This window comes from Mastigoproctus giganteus, chromosome 11 (assembly GCF_048544385.1).
Source record: "Mastigoproctus giganteus isolate SK-2022 chromosome 11, ASM4854438v1, whole genome shotgun sequence".
NCBI classification, from domain to species: Eukaryota; Metazoa; Arthropoda; class Arachnida; order Uropygi; family Thelyphonidae; genus Mastigoproctus; species Mastigoproctus giganteus.
This window is the reverse complement of record NC_143585.1, coordinates 11,650,438-11,674,896: the sequence shown is the minus strand read 5'-3', so window position 1 is coordinate 11,674,896 and position 24,459 is coordinate 11,650,438. Positions and strand designations below refer to the sequence as shown.

General features: G+C 40.5%; 1 protein-coding gene across 1 annotated transcript in view; it reads right to left on the bottom strand.

The window, feature by feature from the left end:
* Positions 1–24,459, bottom strand: part of LOC150077712 (clavesin-2-like) — a 144,169-nt gene that overhangs the window by 87,900 nt on the left and 31,810 nt on the right. Inside the window, exons 2-4 of the mRNA XM_090385218.1 lie at positions 15,949–16,113; positions 13,154–13,396; positions 2,446–2,642 (exon numbers count right to left, since the gene is read on the bottom strand). Coding sequence (XP_090241344.1) covers positions 2,446–2,642; positions 13,154–13,396; positions 15,949–16,102 — 594 coding nt within the window. The 5' untranslated portion in view covers positions 16,103–16,113. The remainder of the gene's footprint in view (positions 1–2,445; positions 2,643–13,153; positions 13,397–15,948; positions 16,114–24,459) is intronic.

Sequence of the window (24,459 nt, the reverse complement as noted above, 5' to 3'; positions counted from 1 at the left end):
TAATGATAGTTCGCTACTGCAGCAAGATCTAGAAACGTAGAGCAGATGGGCTGAGAGGTGGTAACTTAAGGTAAACATTGACAAATGTAAAGTACTGCATATGGACAGCAGTAACCGAAGTGTAACATATCAACTGTGTGGTACTACACTCAGGGTGGTTAGAAAATGAAAAGGACCTGGGGTATTTGTGTAGTCAGATACGAAATTTTCTGAGCAGTCAGACGGTCTGCAAGAGTAGTTCATGGTGTCTTCTCAATGATCAAAAGCAATTTTTTTCGTTAACCCCTTGTATAAGGCAATGGTCAGTCCATACTTAGAGTACTGTGTACAGGCCTGGAGGCCTCATTTTAGGAAGGATGTAGAGTTGCTAGAACGAGTACAAAGAAGGGCAACAAGATAGGTGAGCGGAAGAAAGGGGTGCTCTTTTGAAGAAGGTGGTGCTGTTTTTTCAAATTTCAGTGTCTGGTGACTAGACAATTGCGAATTGATTTGATTGAGGTGTATAAAGCCTTATATGGTTTGAGCAAGCTCAGTGCTGTTGGGAATCTTCCTCTTGCTCAGATTAGTTGCCTGCGAGGACATAAATTCAAAATGAGGAATCACAGTCGTAGAATAGATATGCGGAAATTAACCTTTAGCTAGCAGACGGTTGATTGTTGGAACCAACTTCCATTTGTTGTTGTAGAATCTGACAGCTTAAATAAATTCAAGGCAGAACTAGTCAAGCATTTGGACCGAATTGATGGGTGCAACAGGAAGGGTTTTTTTTTTTTTTTTTGGCTCATGATATATAAGCTTGCTTTCTTGCATCATATACATGCCTTTGAAAGGTTAATTGCAACACAATTTTGCACTTGACCTTTCAAAGGCAAGCACAACATTGTCAAGTGAGTGCCAGTCAACAGTTAACACTTGACCTTTCAAAGGCTTTTAATCGTGTTTGACGAAAGGATCTTCTAAATAAACTTGCATGTTATGTAGCATTATAGCCAAAGTAGCTTATGCCCCATATCAACAAGCATGTTATGTTTTCTAACTTTAGTTTTCTAAGTGGCTTTTGTAGTTTAGTATCTATCTAGTTTTCTCTCTGACGAATCACTGCGGTTGACTGTAGATGACTGTCTGTCTTCTAACTTCTCCACTAATGCTGGTGAACTCGAATGTTCAGTTCTCTCTTCCACTCTTTTCCTCTTGTACATTAATCACATTCTTCCATGGACTAGAAATCCTATCCATAGTTTTGCTAAGGGTAGGACGTCGCCTTCCATCTTTAAATTTGCGAATCCTCGCTCTGAACAAACAGCTTCAACTTCGCGAATTTACGGGGCAAGTTTAGCTTAGTTGATTTCATTTCTTCTAAAACTCAGTCCTGTCTTATATCTCGCAAAGAGGATTCTTCTGCTCATGTGTTCTGCTTATGTTTTGTGACACTCTGATTTCTACTCAAGGACATTCGCCTCTATTGCGGATTACCTTTTGTTATAATCTCTCATCATTTAAGCACAGCCGTCGTGCGAAACAGTTCGTAGGATCGCACCAGCACCAGGTGGAAAAGACCTGAGTTCGAATTCCGTCAATGGCATGAGGGATTTTTATGGGGCTTTTCATAACGTGGCTGAGGTAATCTGTGTCAGGCTAGGGTAGTATGGCTTTTTCTCCCAGAAACCCGGGTTTTCGTTTCGCAAACAGAAAATTCACCAGAGAACACACAATTTACAGACAGTATACACGAAGCAACATGGCCTTAGTCGCCGATGTTCCTAAAACCCAATAACAAGAACGCAACAACGGCTTAAGTACACAAATAAGGCTTCCTCTGCATCGAAAGAAAAAAAAAAAAACCTCAACGTCCTCTTATTGTCCAACTTCAAAAGAAGAGAACCAACTTTTCTTCTTCCTCATTGGTTGACTTCAGTTTTCTCGAGCAATGTTACTCTTCTCTGAATACAAAAGGAAAATATATGAGAAGAATAAAAAGGAAATGACTCAAACAGAAATCAGCAGTAGTACAAGCACGTAATAGCAGCAGAAAAATGGGCTGACAACAACTGAAGAGCTCTTTTCTATTTTCCCTTTCTAGTCATAACTCGTGACATCTATCAAAGTATTGCATATAACGTTTGGGGCTGTTCTAGGGCCCAACCCGTCTGCTCTTTGCCCTTTCCTATGATCTTTTATAATGAGGCACATTCATTTCTCATTCTGTACACTTTTGAAGTCCATCATGTCTTAGAACATTTCCGTTCGCCATCAAATTATTTTTTAAAAAGCAATATTGTATGGTGATTTCCGTGGTGTCATTTTTATGAGGGAATTGCTGTTTTCTTGCATTTTTTGGATATTTTAATAGTGCATTTCTACACTATAATCATTGAACTAAAGAGCAATTTTAGAGAAATTAATCAGTAGTAGAAAAAAGTATATGAAACACAGTGGATCACTCACCTGAAACATATTTGCGATGTTCATTGTTTTTCTGAATTGAAAATATTCTCTTATATGACTCCACGAAAACCCTTTAAAGTTTATAATAATGGACATTCCGTTAACTGTACATGGCGCAAAATGTAGGCTCCACTCCAATAGAAGCATAAATGCACGTGTGGTCATAGCCACAGATTGACTGGTCGGATCAGCAGAACCTGAAATTACAAAAAAAGCAGAAAATGTAGAAAATGGTGACGCCAATTGGTTTGAGCATTTTTCAGTGAAATATCCACTGATAGAGTTCATGCGAGTGACTGCTGTTTCTCAGTGCTCCGCTGTTACCCACGAATTCATATGGTTGCAGAGAGTGGTTTCGCAGTCAGTGACATAGTGCTTATATAACAACTTTAAAAATCATTCAAGAAATCAAGCTTATACAGCATCTCCCCACAGAAAAAATACAATTCTGAAAAAATAAAAGCCAACTCTCATTTCATCTATTCATGCCCTGCAGTTTTTCTAGTACTTCTTTGAATTATAATTTAAACTATATCGTACACTGAGATGAGAGAATTCATGGGATACCTGGTTCCTGGGCAACGCGACGTTGGTTGTCACCCCTCTCTCTAATGGACGAACCCACCGCTTGAAAGGTAGATAGGTACACTGATTCACTGCATTCACTTAGACGGTGATTCGATGTCAGTATGGACAAACATTGAGAGTTAACCGACTTTAAATGAGGGATGATAGTGGGTGTCCGACGCATGGGTCACTCAATCGCGGAGGTGATACAGAAATTGCACTATCCCCGATCAACAGCATCAAGAGTGTATACGGAATATTCCATTTCCGGAATGATTCCTGTCTTCTTTACCTGCTTTAATATTTTCTACTTTTATATCAAATATTTGCCTTCGTCAACACTGTACATTATACACTGAGTGATCACTGAATTATGACCACTCACTAATACTTCGTAGGTCTTCCTTTGGCCCTTAGTACAGCAGATGAATAAATGCCGACTTGGCATTTATTCAACAAGATATTAAAGTGATTCCACAAATATTAAAGTGACTCATCCGACCAGTACACCTTTTCCAGTCTTGTAACGTCTAACATGCATTATTTTTGCACCAGGCAAGTCTTTTAAGCCGATGAACCTTGATTAAGAGAGGATGCCATAGGGATTGTCCGCTGGTATAGTCCATACATGCCAGCATGCGACGCATGCTCATGCCAGATATTATTCCGGTATACCCCATGTTCTATTGGGCACTCAACTCTTCAACTGTGCTGCGCCTGTTCGGCTGGACGAGTCGTCGGACCCGGCGCTCACCTCTAACATCAACCTTCCGCTGAATTTTGCGTTTTACCATCGGCTCGTTGTTTTACCATTTTGCTCCAGTGCTGGTAAACTTTAACTAAGGCGGTTCTCGAACACCTCACCAGTTCAGACGTTTGGGGAATTGAGGCACCAATTCGTCGAGCACCCACAATCTGTCCTTTATCAAAGTCCGATAAATCCTTCTTTTTGCCCATCACGCTTGGAATTTTATTCCTTACTGAACAAGTATCTATGCTACGTAGGTCGACTAACTCTGGACCTCGTCCTCACGTGGTCAACGGGTCGCGTTCAGTTTTCATAGAGATGGTCATACTTCATTGATCCCTCAGTGACAAATATTTTCTTTCGTTAATTTTTTTTTCGTGCAAATATATTCACGTGTATCGTGATGAGTCCCAGCAGTTCTAAATCTGCTGGTAGATTCAAGAAACTACCATTCCAAGCCCCGTGCACTTGGAATGGTTGTTTGCGAGGAAAGCAATCTGTGCAAGGTCATTAGTAATCGGAAATACTTCAGAATCTCAACCTGCTTGGTCCTGTCACTTAAAAATGAAAGCCAGCATAAGTTGTGAAATTAAAAATCACCACGGAAAATTACCACGATGTAAGGAATTTGGACTGGAGGAAACCGAAGATCTCCAGTGATTTAGAGTTAGGATAACGATAGAGACAACAGAAGAATTTTACCGAATCTACTCAAGTGATTTTAATCTAAAAAAATCAAAAACGTAAGATTAAAATTATTAAATCTCTGACAGGAAACTCTCAGGAAAAGTACATGAGGCGTTGCAGTCTGTAATTACATATGGACATCATTGAGATTGCACTGAGACCACATATATTTGTGCAATAAATGAGGAAGTATTCGGAACGTTTAGATCTTTTCGCATACAAGTTTTTTTTGTATATTTTTGACTATTCGTGATGTATTCAGTAATAAGAAAAGAATGAGAGGACATGGAGCGTCGAGGGCAGTAAGATTATACACTAGCTGATCCGAAAGCATCTTGGAGAGTGTTACCTATAGTTTCGATCCGGTGGACTATCTGACTGCCTGCACTACTGAACCGTTTAGAGCTGTACACTCAAAATGTAATGAAGATCGTATGCATCTCCCCATGATGTCCATTATAACCTGAAAAGTTACAATTTGTACTGCATGATGGAACAGATGAGAGCAAATGGTCCGAGCTTTCCTCGAGACTAAAATGGGTTCCACTACCACTTCACGCCTCCAAAAAGCAAAAGTGGTGGTAGTGCAGTGGACGATAACAGTCAGCTACCAACTAGTATTGCCTGATAGCAGGCAATACTAGTTGGAAGCTGTAGGATGGCACTCCTCCGTGTAGTATGGACCAGATTCTTTCACCTACTGCTTAAATTGGTTCGCACCCGGTCACCACCAGTGCATTGGGCGCCATATTTCAGGCTCGCACATGGTGGGCCCTCGTGGGCAGCACACCGGGTGGAAAAGACCTGAGGTTGCTTCCTGTCGATGACGTGAAGAATCATTGCGGACCTTTTTTTTTAACATGGCTGAGTTGGTCTCAGTCGTGATTGTTGCTGTTATTGGGTTTGAGGAGTATTGGCAACTAAGGCCATGTTGCTTCCTGTATATTATGTGTGTAAATTTTCTGTTTGCTGCCCGAAAATCACAAGTTTCGGGAGAAAAAATGCTACCCTCGCCTGAGACCGACTAACTCAGCGACGTTGGAAAAAGGAGGAAAAAAATTGCTCTCATCATCTAAGTGATTCGAACTCAGGTGGGAATATTGTGATTTCAACTGTGCTACCCACATGGGTCTCAGTCTTGGGTGGCTTGGTTTTTTCTTTCTGTAATTCTGATTTTTCGTCAAGCAAAGAGTAAATCGACCACAGAACACATGCAAGGAACGCCTTAGTTGCGGATGCTTCAAAAACAACAACACAGGGAATTATTCTCAGGTTTAATAACAGCCCCACCATCGTAAATATGCAAGAAGAGGGTGTAGTTGTTGCAGAACGATTAAAAGTAGCTGAAAATCCCAAAACATGATTCAAGTATTACCTGAATATCATTTCCATCAGCGTTTTAGATCCCAGGTATAACAAGCCCAGCTTGTTATATTTAAGAAAATGTCTATGTCAACTTGAAGGACCACCAGTCCTTAATATGACAGCATTAAGGACCCTTATTGACACAATTTGTTCATGCTCTGTTGTACATTATTGACACCGGGCGTGGTTGCAGAAAGGGGGAGGAGTACTGATGGCTTTGAACAGTTAAAGTTTATATGTGTGGATGGTTGCCAGCACAATGGAAGGGTGATTAAATATTTAAACATAAGAGCATTAGACATGTGAGTTCCTTCTTGGAAACCTAAACTTGTTCTTGAGCAACGTCTGCTGGTCAAATTTATTTGATGTGTGTATGTGTGGTCTGTGTGAAAGGGGTTGACTGGATAGAAAAAAAAATGATGAAGTCGAGAAGTTAGTGCTGGCATAAACAACAGACATAGCTATGGTAGTGCAAATTTGGCTGTATCCCATAAACAGGAAACACTCACTTGCACACTATGTGCCAGTGGGTGTTTGCACATAGTGTGCATTTCAAGGGAAAACCAAATGTGGTGGGCAGTCTTGACTTTCTCAAGGATACACAATGCTTTCTCCTGCATTCAGAATAGAGTCTGTTTAATATTTTTATTGGGGAAACTGTTCTGGTGACACTGAAAACCACAACAGTTTCCTGGACATTACTACTGGAATGGCAAGTAGTAAGCAAATTCCTGAATTTGCTGCTTAACTATACCACAAATCAACGCAACTCATTGCATATGGAGAGTTTGATCTCTTACATAACCTTGAGCACCTGAGAAGAAGACTGCGTCTAGGTCTAAGTGAATTAGACTTAAAACAGCAAGATTTACATAAAATCAGAATTCTGAATTTATACAAAAATTATATTTAAAATAATTAAATGCACAAGGCATAATACTTTAAGAGTTTAGTATCTATATAATATCGGTGTTTTGATACACCATAGACACTCTTAAAAAACTACAAAGTAGTTGTTGTGGGCATCATTTGCTCTTTCTCATATTGTGCTCTGCCTTCACGACGAGTTGCCATGATGCTGCACTACCTCAAATAAGTAACGCTTCACTAATAGAGAAGGCTATTGTTACTTATTCTCAGTGAGTACCACCACCCAGACATGTTTTGAAAAAGGTATTGGATAAAGATGTCCGTTATCCTCAATATCCCTATTAGGCTGAGCAAAGAAAAAAAGAGGTAGGAAAGTGACAGTAAGAGAAGGAGAGGAAAAAACATGCCGTCGAAGAATGAAAGGGATTTTTTTAGTTGTTATTCACCTGAATTCAAAGCTCCTTGCCCCGAATGGGCAATGTGTCCCCCTGACGGGGATATTTATTACCCAATCGGAGTCCTACATGTTTCTGGCTATTTGGCCTTCATCAGTGGGTGGGTAGGCTTGCTGGTTAGACCAGACATGTTTTCCAGTTTCCAGATATTTGTATGGAAACTACCTTCAAGGATCCTATATGGATCCTGCTTTGGGATTGCCTAGCGGCCTGTATCGCTGAAAAAAAAAAAAAAACTCCCTGTAATGAGCAGACAGGGACGGACACCCTTGTCCGCTCATATCTTTCACCTCAACCCGATTGGGCTGCTCAATCTCCCACTGACACACTCCGGGAAAGGCCCAGTTCATATGACCACCTGGTTGGCGACCGCCTGGAGTTGGCTTGCCCTACATCGGTTCTAGGGTCATCCCCCTCTTCCACACTCCTGTTGCTTCATGCAGCCTTCAAAGCTCGGCTGCCGTTCATCTGGGAGAGAGACCAAACACCTGCAGCTGGCTTGGGCCCTTTCCTCTAATAACTAAACTAATCTGTTTGGTACATACGCTTCCCTAGCCTAGCCTCATCATTACCATCTAAGCTGCACATATATGTTGTCATCTATAAGCCGACATAAAGGTGTGGGGAAAAACCATAGTTGTAGGAATCTTTGTTTACCAAGTTGTCGTAATTCTAATAGCAAAAATCTTCTTATTGCACCATGCATCGTTCGAAGGGTGCATTTTGACACCTCCTGTGCAGAGCCGCCTTCTTTTCTTTTCCTGATTTTCCAGGCCTGATATTTACCTTCATTTAGGAGGTATATCAGGATGCGTGTTGCTCTGGAAATGGGGGCCGGGAACTGTAAGAATAGTACTTGTTCCCTGGTCAAGCGTGGTATTCCCATCGTTTTGTGTACACTAAGCCAGATGCGCTGAGTAACCGGACAAGAGAAGAATGCATGTTCCACTGTTTCACACGCCTTACAGAAAAAAACACTCAACATTCGTGTGCCCTCGAAATTTGGCTTTGTTCTTCTCCACTGGCAGGTGTCCGTGTATTATTCTCCATGCCAGGTCCTTCCGTGACTCATAACCTATATGATGGTGTAGGTTGTCCAACATCTGAGTCACATCTAGTCTCAGCCAACTGCGTGGCACCGGAACTGGCGGTGTATTCATGTCGGATAGCTTCCAGTATATTTCCTAAATCTTAAGCTTGGTTCCCATGTGCAAACCCCCTGCAGATAACTCTTGTAAGTGTTTGATTGCCAATTTGTAGAAGGGTGTTATTATTTCTACTGTTGGACCAGTGTGCTCCTCTCCTAGTAGTTTAGTAAACCGTCCCATATTGTACTTTGCTAAGGCAGCAGCTGCATGGGCTCCCCGTAGGGCAGTCCAAATGTGCTTTAACACATATGCCCACCTTAACCACTTTAACCGTGGTACTGCATAACCTCCCTCACACTTCCTGCAGTATAGTTTCTGCTGTGTCACTTCTTGCTGTCTGCTGTTCCAAAAGAACTTAAATAATCTTCGAGTAAGCTTTTTCTGCACGCAGTAATTAAATGATGTAATTGACACAGTATTCATCAGCATCGGTATCAGAATCGTCCACATAATACACACCCTTCCGGAGAAAGATAGCATCCCCAAATTCCACTCTGACAGAGCGACCTCCCAAGAATCTAGTAATTGCGGCACGATACTACCGGATATTTCACAAAGCGAACCCCTCGGATGGTTATAGGTGTTGTCGAGAATGTGAGGCCTGCTGGCAATTGTACTGGAGCCTCAGTTCCCCACTGTTGACATTTCGTCTTGCTTTTGTTTAGACATAGGCCGCTGGATAGGCTGAAATGACTGAAGGTTTCCAGCGCTCTTTGTAGAGAACTGCTATCCGCCAAAGTTAGGATCACGTCATCTGCATGTGCTACATATTTGCAATCAGAGTGTGGGCCAGGAAGATGAACCCCGCTAATGTTTTTAGAAATAGCTAATTGCCTTAATATGGGTTCTAATGCCAGCGAGAATAGTACAGGGCTTAGTGGGCACCCCTGTCTAACTCCTCGTTCCTGTTCTATTTTCTCCGAGCTGTGGCCATTAATCAAAAGAGTGGTTTGTGCCCCTTTGTACAGACTGATGATGGCTGTTCTTAGCAAAGAACCCGTTCGGACCGTATGCAGCAGATTTTTAAGGTATTCATGGGAAAGCTTATCAAAGGAATTTGCCAAATCCAGTACAGCCACCACTACACTGTATTGTTTTTGCTTGCAGTATACCTGCAAATCTTTTAGAAATGACAGATTTGCCATCACAGATCTTGTTGGAATTGCATATGTTTGATTGGGACCTATGATGTGCCCTACTGGCCTCCACTCGCCCACTTCTTTCCCCATTTTACCCTGTTTTTTGAGAAATATGGTTTGGGCTTCTATAAATTCTTTGGGGACAGCCCCTTCCGAGAAGAATTTGGAGAAAATGACGGCCAAGACTGGCCCAATTTCCTCCCAATGCCTCTTATAAAATTCCACTGTTAGCCCATCTGGACCTGGCGCTTTACCTCCTTTCATATCTTTCAATGCTGATGATAGTTCACTCATGGAGATAGGTTGATCCTGTTCATGTCGATGAACTGCCAAGAACCCTGGTAATTCCCAGCTTTCTAGTAAACCTGGTCCTTTAAATGCTGTATACATTTCTTTGTAAGCATGTGCAAAACACTTAATGATGTCACTAGTGTTCTGATATTGGTGTGGGCTACCTGTATTTGATGGATTAAACTGCTGTCTCTGCGTGATCTGTTGAATTGCTTAAAGAAGAAAGCAGACGACTTATCAGCTTTCTTGTAACATATACGCATCTGGATAGCTTCATTTTCTGCCTGCCTCTCTAAGAGCGACAGGATTTCTTTTTGTATTTCCCTTTTCCCCCAGATCATCCTGACAAGACTTTAGGAGTCTCCGAACTTCATACAGGTGTCTTAGCTCTCTCTTACTTTCCAGGTGCTTTTCCCTTGTTAATTTTTGAAAAGCTGTTTTTATTGAATTTTTGTAGTGCACCCAGCTCCCTTCTGTCCAGTGTTTATGATTTCTCAAAAGCTGTGTTAGTCTTTTAATATCCGGCGGGTCACCTTGCAAGAGCACCGGTTTTAACCTCCAGGGGCCCTTCCCCTGTTCTACAGTTAGGCTTAGTGGAAAGAGCACCGGTTTTAACCTCCAGGGGCCCTTCCCCTGTTCTACAGTTAGGCTTAGTGGAAAGTCCATTATAACTAATTTGTGATCTGTTATTGCGCGGGGTCCCGAAATGTTAATATGTCTTACCCGATTTATTTTATCTGATATCTTGCTTGGGACATAGAACCGGTCAATGCGGGTCCCTACCGTTCCCCTAGACCAGGTTGCTCCGTGACTTATGGGATATTTCTTTCTCCATATATCTATCAGGTCGTGTTTTAAGCTCAAGCTGTTGAGCTCCAAGGAGCCCTCTGTGCCAGTTGTTGGATCCCCCGTACCTGTCTTATCTTTAACTGGGTCTAACACGCAATTCCAGTCTCCTCCTAGTATAATCAATCGGGCCCCCACCATAAAAAGATGTAAACTACTAAATATCCGCCTCCGCTCTGGAGCGGTGTTTGGTGCATATACATTCATCAGTCTTATTGTATGCGACCCTATTCTCCAGTCAATGCAGACTATTCTCCCTTCTATGTCCCTTTGAAGATTGCAGAATTTTCCTATGACCGGTGGTAAGACTATGATGCCTACCCCCTTGGAATTGCTTGAGCCAAAACTCCAGAAGCTTAGACATTTGTATCTGTTCTGGAATTTTCGCACTTGGACACTGTTAAAAAAATGACTTTCTTGGATGAATAAAATTTTTACCCCTAGTAACAACATGCTTCTCCATACATGATGCTGAGCATGCCCTTGAGCAAAACCCCTTATGTTCCAAGTACCTATGATTACCATGTAGAAATCTGATCTATTGTGTCAGGGATACGCTTAGAGCATACAAGGTTCTGCCTAACTCTTGCTCATGTCCTAATAACCATGAGATTCGGGAATTGTTTAGCTGCTGCACTACTCCCAGTACCGTCTGTCCTGCTAAGTTTCCAAAAAATATGTCTCTCCACATGAATTGGATGTTGTTTACTTTACCTCCTTGAGCATGCTCTACCACTATTCTCGGCTTTCCTAGCCGCTGTTCCCATTCTTCTAATTTAACAGTTAATGTTTCCGATCCTACTGGCACGTATTTTTTTAAATGCTCCACCCCCAGTAATTTGTCACTACCCTCGCCTAATGTCCCTTCTGTTTCGGAGTCATCTGAACTTAGTTCATTCAGATCTTGTATTGTGTCCTTTCCTTTTTCCTCTTTCCTCTTTCTTTTTCCTTCTACCTCTAGACTTTCTTCGTCTTTGTTGTCCCCCCTCTTCATACCTCTTGCTATTTCCACTATTTCCATTGAAGTTGGGGTATCTTGACTTATGTCTATAACCCCTTTTTCTTCCCCTGTTCCTGTTCCTGTAATTAGATTCACTGGTTCAGCTGACAGTATCTTTTTTATGACTCCCTGTGGCCTTAAAATGACCATATTTCCCTTTTCCGAATTTTCTTCGCCTACTTTTTCTTCCCCTCCTCTGATGGCATCTGCATATGATCTAATTGAGCAGCTTCCCGCTTTATGGCTTGTCTCCCCACATTTGTTGCATGCTTTGGGGCAGTCACTGCTGATATGCCCCACTTCTTTGCAATTGAAACAACGCCCATTTGTACAATTCGCGCCTAAATGATCCAGGCTGCCACATTTTAAGCACCTCTTCTCTACCCCTCTGTAATTCAGAAGTAGTCGATTTCCCGTTACATAGATGATGTTTGGAACTGGTTTTCTCATTTCCATTTGCACTGTTACTTTTCCCGTATACAACTCTGGAAAGCCCTCCCACGCGTGCATTTCTATTCTCGAGACTTTTCCATATGCTTCTAATGAAGTTTTTAGATATGTGTTCGGCATTTCAATTGGGTAACGCTCTATGGTGATATATTTCCTGATACTACCCACCAAATGGGGGTGTATCACTTGGTTTTCAAAAGGGAAGCCCCTCAGCAATGTGTCTCTTGTCACGCAGTCTTTACAAACTACCTGGTATTTCCTCAAGGGTAGGAGGGTGAACCCCTGTAATCTAGATAAATTTACGCTTTTCGCTAAACCTTCAATTACTTGTCTCGGTTCATACTCTGCATCCAGAGTGAATTCCAAGGTCCTCTCACGTATATAGAAACTCATTTTGTAGAGAGAGAGAAAAAAAAAAAAAAAAGTAACAATTGTCGTGCCCGCAGGCACTAATCCCACCCTGGAAACTTTCGCAGGGTCAGCAAAAAAAAAACAACTTAATCTAAGAACTTACGATCTAGAAGAACCTTGAAGCAGCACAACCTCGTCAGGTGATTATACGAAAGAAGAACGTTATATCCGGCCTATCGTCAGTGGGTGGGCAGGTACCCTAGTATTGCAGACATGACGACCCAGTTGTGAAGTTAATCGCACAATATGAGAGATGCCAAAAGGTGTATAAGATAATATTTAAAATAATTAAATGCACAAGGCATAATACTTTAAGAGTTTAGTATCTATATAATATCGGTGTTTTGATACACCATAGACACTCTTAAAAAACTACAAAGTAGTTGTTGTGGGCATCATTTGCTCTTTCTCATATTGTGCTCTGCCTTCACGACGAGTTGCCATGATGCTGCACTACTTCAAATAAGTAACGCTTCACTAATAGGGAAGGCTTCACTAATAGTGAAGCGTTACTTATTTGAGGTAGTGCAGCATCATGGCAACTCGTCGTGAAGGCAGAGCACAATATGAGAAAGAGCAAATGATGACAACAACAACTACTTTGTAGTTTTTTAAGAGTGTCTATGGTGTATCAAAACACCGATATTATATACAAAAATTATAATATCACAAATATATGTATATTTAGAAAAGGCTTTCATTATGAAGTTCAAACTGAAATATCTTCTCACCCATGTCAGCAATGACAACTGTTTCTCCCTTCGATGTTCGGTAGGGCAAGACAGTGAAAATATCTTTCGAGAATAGCGGCTGCAGTTCAGCAATATCTGAAGTCTTGTAGTACTCTGGATTGTTCTTCCGACAGGTGTAGTAGTTCTTTATGGTGTTGAAAGCTCGTTCTACATTGTACTTCCTCACCCTCAAGAAAGATAGCAGAAAAGGGGAATCGCTCCTTGAGATAAAGTCCTTTTCCTCTGTTCAATAAATAATTCCAGTTTTATATTATCTATAAAAGGGAACAAAGAACATTTAAATAAATAAAATTGTTTTATAATTTAACTCACAGGTAACACAGTTGTAGATTTAATATCCTCCTAACACTTGGTGGAAAAAATTTGGGTTTGAATCACGTCCATGATGTGAGGAATTTTTAATCGCCTTTGTCACAACGTGGCTGACTTAGTTGGCCTCAAGGGTGCAATGATTTTTCTCCCGGAAACTCATGTGTGTTGACAAGAACACAGACATATTGATCACAAAACACACAAAAATTACAGACATAATATATATGCCACAATATTGCCTAAGTCACTGATGCACCTAAAACTTTACAATAACATTTTGTAATTCATTAATTCTACTTTAATATTTACATTATTCAGATTATAAAAAGGAAACAACTAAAATACAGTAAACTCCCGGTTAAAAGAAAGTGACTTTATTATGGACAGGTTTTCTAACCCCTTCTTCTGTCGTTATACCCCAGGGTGGGTCTTAGCCTTCTGAAGGATGTTCCACCAGTAAGCCCTCCAAGAATTCAATCTTCTGCAACTTCTTATTCTCGTATTCTTTAACTCTGCTTCTAAGTCATCCATCGCTCTTTTCCACGGTTTTCCACGGTTTCCATTTCATTATCCTCTTAGTTTTTCTGCTGTCATCCATTCTCAATGGTTACGAATAACAAGGGAGTGGTGAAAGGTTCAATGTACGTGGTGACATTATTGAGTAAAATTGCGTTATTAGACAAAATTTCTAATGTGAAAGTGTCGCGTCAGTGCAAAACATAAAACTAATGCGTCAACGGTACGATAAATCAAGACATTGGAACAAAAAAATCTTCCGCAAAACTGCAGCCATTATCATCCCACTGCAAGATGGAAGCCTCCTCGACGATTCGTGTTGGGAAATGGACCGTAATCTGCTACGCTGGTCCAGCGCGGGTTACCGGATTTACCGTATTTAGGAGTCACGGGCTTAAACCCCGGTTTACTCAAAGAGCGTGTGCTATTCTAAACCTGCTCCTCACCACTCGACTATGTGAAAACATTCTAATTGCTTCAAAAATTGGCTCTGTAACTCGTGTTGTTAAAAGAGAAAACATGGAAAAAGCTTTAAATCTGTGGAGAGAAGATCGAACTCAACTTAAAATTCCGTCAAGTTCGGTCATCATTCGTGAAATTCCAAAACACCTTAATCTACACTAGTGAAACTGGTGATAGAATTGGCGGGATACGTTTTTCAGCTGAAGAGGGTGGTTTAAAAATCGATATGGTCTTCATAAAGTGAAACTTGTAGGCGAGTCTGCATCAGTGGATTTCGTGGCTGCAGAAAGTTTCCCGACTGAATTAAAAAAATAATAATAATTATGCGTATGTTCCAGAACAGGTGTTCAATGCCAAATTGCTCACACCCACAACGGGATTCGAACCCGGGTTTTTTCCAGCAGGTGTGGGAAAGGTGATGACGATAGCACTGTGCTACTCGCAGAGACATGTGGTGATCACAGAGATGCTTTTAAGATTGTGGAATACGAGGTCTTGTGTGCTATTACATGTTTCATCTATTCTACAGAGACTATCACCATTCCCAGGGTTGACAGAACTTTACGCTCGACATTTTGTAAGAAACAACTCTGTCGCTAATTTCTTACCTCTCAGCTACTTTCACATGGTGCTTCTTTGCTGTGGAAGGTCTTTTGTCTCTGAAGATCTATTCGAAGTACCTCTTGGACACATCAACGAAATTTTAGTCCACACAGCTGAGTTGTAATCAACCCAGCTGTGTGGATACAGATTTACGTCGATTTCATTACATAAATGATTCGTTCATGCTTTTCTTCCTTTTACACAAGAAACAAAGCGATGTTCCCGTTTTTTACTCTCTTAACCATAATTTCTCAGAAACAGCATATTTATTTAAATTGCCTTCAGTAGCTTAACCACTAGCAAAGTTAAAGATAGCCGTTTAGCCGTTGTGGGCGTCAATACATTTCATCGCTCTGTATCTTTCCCGTGACCCATATTTCTGTTCTAGTAGTAACTTTGTACTTAGGAAGGCTGAGGTTCAAACTCTACGATGAATTTTCAAGAGTTGACTTTCTCTTTGCTCCCTTGTCGATAAATTATAAATTAATATTAATATTTATAAAAAAAAGTTTGGGGGCAATACGTTGGTTGTTGTGCTATTTTAGGTGCATCAGGAACTTATGGCGTATTACGCTTTATATAATTTGTCTGTAAATTGAGCTGAATTTTTTGTTGTATGAAGAACCCGAGTTTCTGGAGAAAAAAATATGACTCTCCTATCTGAGATCGACTAACTCAACCATATTGTGAAAGGGCCTATAAAAATTCCTCGCTCCATTGACTCACAGGTCCTTTCCACCAGGTGTGGGGGAGGAAGATGATTATAATAACTGTGCGGTCCACAATGAACAATACAGTGTCACCGTCGAAGTCATTCAACACCATTAATCACAATGGTCTATGAATAAGTGTATAACAAGCACGTAATTAAATTATCATACCTTTCAACTTGTCCCGGAGCAATTCGATGAATTTATCTCTCGTATTCGGGTCCTCCCTAAGTTCCTCCTTTGCCTTTTGTATATCAGCAGGAGAGAGATTGTGATCATCGTGTTTTCTGAAAGCATGGTTTGGCAATGAAACTTCGTTGGACATGATGGACAAATCTACATAAAGGGAAAAAAAGTCATAGTTAAATATATATATAATATTGATTTAAAAAAATAGGATATAATGATATAACTGAACGTCTAAAAAAGAAAGAAAAAGTATTAACTTATTAAACTGGATTGTGGATCCGGGGAACAACCCGAGTATTAGTAAAAGAAATACCGAGCAAACATAATGAAATATAGACAGAGGTATTTGTTGATGATGTTTCTTTTGTATTTAATGTTTTTTCGAAGATGATGAATTTTGATGATGATTCAAATGTATTTGATGTTTCTTCAACTGATATAAATATAGATAGAACTATCAGCCTGCATCTTTGGTCCCCGATGTAGCTCTATATTCACTACACTCCGCTAATTTCACCCATTCTGGTCTAATCATACAGTAAATTGTCAAAACATGACTATTCTTTTATCTTAAATTTCATACTGGGCTTTTTGCCTTCATTCATTTTTTAATTCTATCTTTCATTCAATTTTCCTTTAACAGATTTTATCAGAATTATGTCAGCATAATTCAGGATTTTACATTTATTTTTATTTAAATTTTATTCCTTCCTTTTGGTGTCTGTCGGTTCGTCTACGATGTATACGTTTCGTACCTGTACATCATAACAGAAACGAAGACCTTGCTTATTGCTGTGGCTCCTATAGTTTTGGTGCCAACCCCTTAGCGACGTAGTTAAAGTCTGAGGACCTACAGAATTAGGTACCATTTTTGTGATTTTTAGATTATTTTTATGCTAATCTTAATTCAGATAATCTGCTTTTACCTTTCGGGCTTTTTCAATTATTCCATTGTAATTACACTTGACATTTGTCTAAATAAATATATCCTCGTCGAGTACTCAAACTTGAAATACGACTCAGGGAAGCACCTGTCCTCGAATTCTTCGTCGTGAAAAAGTACTCAGTGATGATTTGTGGACTAACCACGGATGTTTGTCTGTGCCTATTTGTACTATTCCTCCTGAATCATTAGTGATTCTTTAGCAGCAGCCAAAGCTCGTGCCTGCAGTATCACGAACCTGATCCAATAGCTGTCGTCCGTGGCACATGGAACAGCCTTGCTGATTGACAAATGAAACAACTCACCTTAGGACATGATGTTGGAGGAAGTGGTAACACCTTGGAATTAACACCTAGAATATATTTAAAAAAAAGTAAGAAGATACGCGGCCCTCATCGCTAGAGTCACTCGCAGGGACTGGAGACTCAGCCGTACAACCCTGTCCCTCTACTACAAAGTTCTCTTCATCTCTGCCATCACGTAGGGCTCCCTTGTGTGGTACATAAGGGCGGGACTAGAAGTGAATAAACGGATCATCGAAACAATTCAGAGGACTATTCTCTTTACCATGACGAGAGCAACTAGAACGGCTAGCATGGCTGCCCTCCACGTCCTCGTAGGGGTTCTCCCCTGAACCTTAAGGCTACCCGCTGCGGTCTGCACTACTATCTTGCTAGAAACGCATCCGCTACAATATATGATTTCACCACTGACATCACTAATGACCGCAACTCTGAGAGGAGAAGAATCACCGACCACCTTGTACAGATTTGGCAAAGGAGATGGAGCGACACAGAAAAAGCACAGTGACTAGAAGATTCCTCCCCACTGTCACCAAGCTTTACCCTAATGCGCCAGCGTGGTTTCACCCCGGTCGGAATACCACCTTCCTCCTTACAGGACATGGCCCGTTTAAAGCTAAGCTTTACCAACTTGGATCATAGATAAAGCGGACTGTCCCTGTGGCAACCCGGATTCCTGGAGACATTTAATGTTTGAATGCAATCTGTATGACAACCTACGCCTAACCACGGCAATCCAATATATACCAGACAACCAAGAATCCAGAATATTAGACCCTCAAGAGGACCAAAAAATGCTCAGTCAATATGGCTTAGATCTATTTTCCAGAAGGAAAACAGTGACAGAAACACATCAAAGGCCACACGACTAGAAAGACTGCAGGGGGTCAAACAATTACGTGACATACACAGGACAAGACTTTAGGGGATTTGAATGGCCTACTAGTGACCCAAAACCGCACTCCCTTGTGTGGCCTTGTTTTTTTCCTATTTCCTGGGGAGGGAGGAGGAGAGTATTTGCTCTTCTCCCCTCCTTGCTCCCCATATTTTCACTCTGGTTGGGCATGACATGCCCCACTGAAAATGGGGGGGTCACCTTCCTATCCGAACCCGCTTCTTCCTATTCCAGGACTGGCATCAAAAATTTCAAACAAAGAACCGACGGCAAAACTGCAACTGTCAGAAAAGGTTGAAGTTAGAGGTGAGCGGTGGATCCGACGACTCGTACGGCGAACAGGTGCAGCACTGTTGAAGGGTTGACTGCCCAATACAATATGAGCCGAGCCGGAACAATATCTGGAATGACTATGCATCGCACGCTCTCACGTATGGGCTATACTAGTAGATGACCCTTATGGCATCCTCTCCTATCCAAGATTCATGATTCGTGTCCAAGATTCGTGTAAAAGACTCGCCTAGTGCAAAGGGCATGCAAGTTTGACGCTAGAAGACTGGAAGGTGTGCTGGTCGGAGGAGTCACGTTATTTACTCCACTCCGTGGATGGTCGTGTACGGATTTGGCATCAACAAGACGAGGCTCTTGATCCATCATGCACGGTATGAAAAGTGCAGGCCTCTGGAGACGGTTGTATGGTGTGGGGAGCATATTTCACTGACAGGAACGTGCATGTGGAACAATGTATCAGTGGCGTCCGCTATCGTCAACTGCTTGCTGACTGTGTACACTCCGGTATGATACACGTTTTCCAGAATGGGCGATGGTCTCTTCCAAGATGACAATGCGCTGAGCCATCGGGCACCCGTTGTGCAGTTATGGTTTGAGGAATAGTTCTGACTTCCAGCATATCGATTGGCCTCCGAACTCCGCCGATATCAATCTTATGGAGCACTTGTTGGACACTATGGAGAAGCATATCAGGCGTCTGGATCACCAATCACTTCCATACTTGCATTGCTGCACGCATTACACACAGCTTGGTTGGCCATACCTCCAGAAAACTTAGGACATCTTGTTGAATCAATGCCACGTCGGATAGCTGCTGTACTGAAGGAAAAAGGAGGACCTACGAAGTATTAGGTAGGTGGACATAATCCAGTGATCACTCAGTGTATATATTATTATTATTATTATTATTATTATCCTTTTATTAACCACAAGAAACTGTGAGTCACCCCAGGATGACAGTGTGCCAGGAGTATGTCAGATTTACATACTGAGGTGCAAGGAACCATGTGTACAATGTACAATAGTATATACGTGCCCGACCCGAGATATTTACATAATTTAACTTACATATGCTTCAAATAAAACAAATTTTATAGCAATGGACATCAGAATTAAAAATACAAAAATAATAAAAAACTAAAAAATAAAAATACTAGAATAAAAAAAATAAAAATAAATAAATAAAAAATGCAGCAGGAAAAATTTCCAGTTGTAGGTGATCGTCACAGGTTCAATAGTTGGAAACATTCCTTGAGGCATACCTTTCTATACAGCTTGTCCTTACAAAACTTATCAGGGTTGATGCCCAGTTTATTGTAGATTTGGAGGCAGTTGGCCGGAAACATGCCACTAAGGAAATCAATATTTGTAAGTGTAAACGGGAGAGGGTGGTAGGAGTCATGGCGTTCACATCTTGTCTTCTTTGGGCCAGAGCTTAACGGGGATACAGATCCATGTTAATCTCTGGCCCAAATGGAGCATCTATACGAACAGATGGAGCATCTATTCGGAATGTGATAAGCCAAGCGAGCATGAGTACATTTCTTGTCGTAATGAGAAATCTCCAGGTAAGTGGTCCCTAGATTAGCTTGGAGGATGGATCTAGAGATAGTAAAAGGGTGACCCTCCACCCTGTTCATCTATCTAAGCAGCCAATATTCTAGATTAAGGTACTTTTTTAGGTGGGGGGTAGGAGCAGATGACCAAATTTCAGATGCTTAGAGAGAGATAGGGGTAATGCACCTCAGATTGTTCAGACAGAACAGCGCTGGCTGATGCACACCAACGAGCTCCTGACGCACTGCCCAAAGTTCCGCGTATGTCTTCTGTCTCATCCTGACAAAGTGTGGCTGGAAGGTGAGTCCAATATCCAAGGTGGGGCCTAGGTCTATGTGAAAAATTACCCTTTTGCCGCCAACGAAGATTTTAACATCATTTTTAACTTTTTTTTTTTTTTTTTTTATCGGTAGTTGAGCAAATTTGTATGGGTTCATATGCGACCCAATTATGGCTAGATAGTTTTCCAGTTTCATTATCTGTGTAGAGGCCTGTTGGTTAATATTCAGTATCTTATCAGGATGGTTTGAATTCACGTAGAACTTCAGATCATTGGCATAAAAGACAAAGTTAGAATTACATGCTAGAAAGGTTCCAAAACTTCTGCGAAGAGAATTGTTGAGGGCACACTCCCTTGTCGGATGCCTCTTGTGATGTCGAAAATTATCTGGAAATCGTTAACAGTAACAGACAGATGTCTGAGAAGTAGGATGGACTTTAAGATGTGTAGAAATGTATATGCCAGACCGAAGTAGTGCTTCAGAACAGTAAAGAGAGTTGGTAGGTATAATCTGTCGTATGCCGATAAATGTCCTGGAAGATGATGTCAATCTGGGATTTGTGATTTGATGGCATGTTGGAATCTGAAGGGGGTATCTAGAAGATTTGTAGTTGTTGATCTCTTATGCAGAACGGTATGAAGGTACTCGGGCCTGTGACCAAACCAGTGCTGGGCAATTGCTGGCTGAATCGCTTTTTCAAAGATTTTAAGTAAACAGCAGCTGATGGAAATTGGTCGCAGATCTTTCGGAGATTTGGGTTTCCTAATCTTTGGAATGGGCTTGACATGGCAAGATCTCCAAATTGATGGAACTCTTCAAGATTGTAAGATTCGTCTGAAAATGTGGAGTAGAAGGTCAATAATGTACGTGCTGCATATTTTTACTATGAATAATGGGAAACCGTCTGGTCCAACAGTAGCTTTGTCAGGAAATTTGTTGATGACATTAATCAGGGTCTCACTAGATATTTTTATATCATTCATCTGTGCCCTAGGTAACCAGTCCTCCTGCGAAGGAGGGGATCTGGATCTGGAAAATTTGCCTGCAGAAGGTTACACTGTACCGATTCCTGGACAAGTTTTGATCAATGATACGATGGTTTGTCTCGTGTTGTAGAATCGTTCTACCCTTCTTCAACATATCAAGTCCAGCTTGTTTTAGGAGTTGTCTTTTCTTTTTTAGGAAGCAAGCTCTTTCTTTTAAAATATAGTGAGGTCTGAGGAAAGTTAAAATTTCTGCCATTTCTGGTTGGCCTTCTGCTTCCTGATGAAGACCAACTTGGTTTCCTAATTAAAACACCGATTCGACTTGCTACAAATCCTAACTTTCTTGGATGCACCACGGGGTGCAATTAACGTCAATTGTTTGTACAAGGCAATAGTGGCATCCACCATCGACTCAGAATAGAGTATCCCCAGTCAAATCTGCTCAAGCACTGTAAAATGATGTCCAGCTTGAGATATTTAGTAGATGAATTCCACACTGCTGAAGTATTTGCCAAAAATTTGTCAAGGATTGAGACTATTGATATAGAGCTTTTGGTTTCATTTTTGAGACCTCTTGATTAATGAGGATGACTAAAACTCATCATTGAAAAATCTGAAAAATGACAATACAAAAGACCCAGATGACTCACCAACCGTATTTTGGAAAAAGTCTGTCACTACTCTTAATGCTATCATGCTTCATATTTGTAACTTATATCTGAGGCTGGGCATTTATCCAAAGCATTTCAATCAGATTAACATACTTGTGGTATTCCAAAAACGTGACAAGTGGTCTGTATAAGATTTTTGACCACTCCCCAGAAAAAAAAAAAGCCTTTCTAAACTATTTGACACAGTAGTGCATAAAGAACTTTTCAATATTTTCAAGCCTTACATATATCAAAATTAATATGGCTTTGGTCGTGGAAAGTCAGCATGTGTATGGAAGGTTTCTCTGGGAGTCCTATTGCTGTTATCTAGGGTCACATTGCTGTTGTGGCTGAGGAGCTGTATAATACAACGTTCGAACAGTGTCATCATCCACCAAGTGAAGCCTGAACCATTTATCCAACTCTGTGTATATGTATGTTTGTTCTCTGTGAACATATTGCTGCGAGGCTGTTATGCAGGGTCACAGTGCTCTTGTGTCTGTGAAGATATATAATGCAGTGTTCCCAGTGTCATTAACAATCAAGTGAAATCAACTTTTTATCCAACTCAGTGTATATGTTTGTTTCTGTTCTCTATATGTCGTCATTCCACATTGTCATTAACTATCAAGTGAAATCTGAACCTTTAATTCAACTCAGTGTATATGCATGCATTGTGTTCTCTGGGAGCCCTATTGCTGTCATGAAGGGTCACATTGCTCTTGTGGCTCAGGAGCCATATAATGCAACGTTACCACAGTGTCATTATCAATCAAGTGAAGTCTGAACCATTTATTGTGTATTTGTATACTCAGTGTATTTGTATGTATCTGTTCTCTGTGTACTTATTTGTATGTATCTGTTCTGTATGTACTTATTGCTGCTAGGCTCTTATGTAGAGTCACATTGCTCTTAAGGCTAACGTTCCCATAGTGTCATCATCTACCAAGTGATTTCTAAACCTTTTATCCCACTCAGTGCAATACTTCACAAAATGTGATGTCACCTCTACAGATTATGAAATTAATGATTGGATTATGGACCGGACACAGTGCTTTATTATTAAAATTTTCTGTTTATACTCCGGCACGACAACCAAGTCAGTAGAGTTTACAATAAATCGTCAATACAAATATTTATCGTATTTAGTAGTCATGGACCGGTCACTTAAGGAACGCGTGCTAAGTATTCTCGCTCCTGACCACTCGGCTACGTCAGTATTGTTGTTCTTACATTATTACTGATTGGGTAGATCCACACCACGATGAGTATTACTACCAAGTGCCCAGGGTGGCTGTTATGTGTTGTGTTACTGTACATCTATGAACACTGACTATCCTACGGGTATTCAGGATTGCAACTCTCTTGAGTCCGTTGTATAAGTTCTCTGGGAAATCTAGTGTTGCTAGGGTCTTTGGCACCAACACTATACACTACGTTTGGCTATTATATTCTGGCTCTTCAAGTGGCATGATATCCTCTTGGTTATGCAGCTGGTCATAATCTTGTATATCATTGGGATACAACTGATAGGCCTGTCTGGATTCTGTTGGGTCTCTGTGGGGTTATTATTTTTATTATTATTAATTTATTTTTGTTTCTTGTACTGGGCATGAGTCTTTAGTCTTGCTTTTAATTTTATGAATTAAATCAGCATGCCTCTTTTTATATATATCACAGGACATTTCATGTGAAGATATTAGTAATTCAATTTGCATTGGACTACACATAATTCAAGTATCTTTCATATGAAATGAGAAAATTCATAAATAAAAAGAATTTTAATTATATAGTGGTTTTTTGTTTTTTTTTTGTTATTGTAATGCTAACTCAAATAATGATCTTTTTTTTTTTTTTTATGGAAACCCCAAACACGAAAGGTATCAAAACCTATAGTACTTAGTACCGTGCATGGGTTGAAAGAGAAGTATGGGGGGGGGATGCCGGAAGCTTTGCTCTAGAGACTAAACATGGGTTTCACCACTTCAAGCCTCCAATAAGCAAAGTGGTGGTATTGCACCGGTCGATGAGAGTCATCTACCACCTGAAATAATGCTAAATTCCTTTCGTTAAAGAAAATAACTAACCCAGCAAAGAAGCAGTCTAAATTTAGTCACATAGAATTCCAAATTATTCATTCATTCCAGATTCTTCGTATTCCTGTGAAGTGTATAAAAAACGAAAAATGTATTAGTGGCTCTGGTTAGCAGAGAAATATTAAAATTTATTACTAATTCAATAATTTTATTTAGGTGAAAACAAGCAAATTTCCATATTTTACCAGAGAAATGAATTGAAAATATGAGTAGGGGAGAAAAAGAAAACACCAAGGTTGAAAACGTGGGATTTGAACTGCGTTACTTTACGTTACCACACGACTACTATAACCATTTATGTAGGCTTCATATAGTCCGAAACCTTTATTTATGTTTGCTATTTATCCGCCGTTCTTAGGGTTCTTTTTTTCTTGTATTGGAATAAAAATAAATGATGAAAATTATATACTAATAATCGGCGAATTCATATATTTTGTCCAACGCAATAACAAAACTTTAGAAAATGCTCCAGGAACATTGCGAATTTCTTCG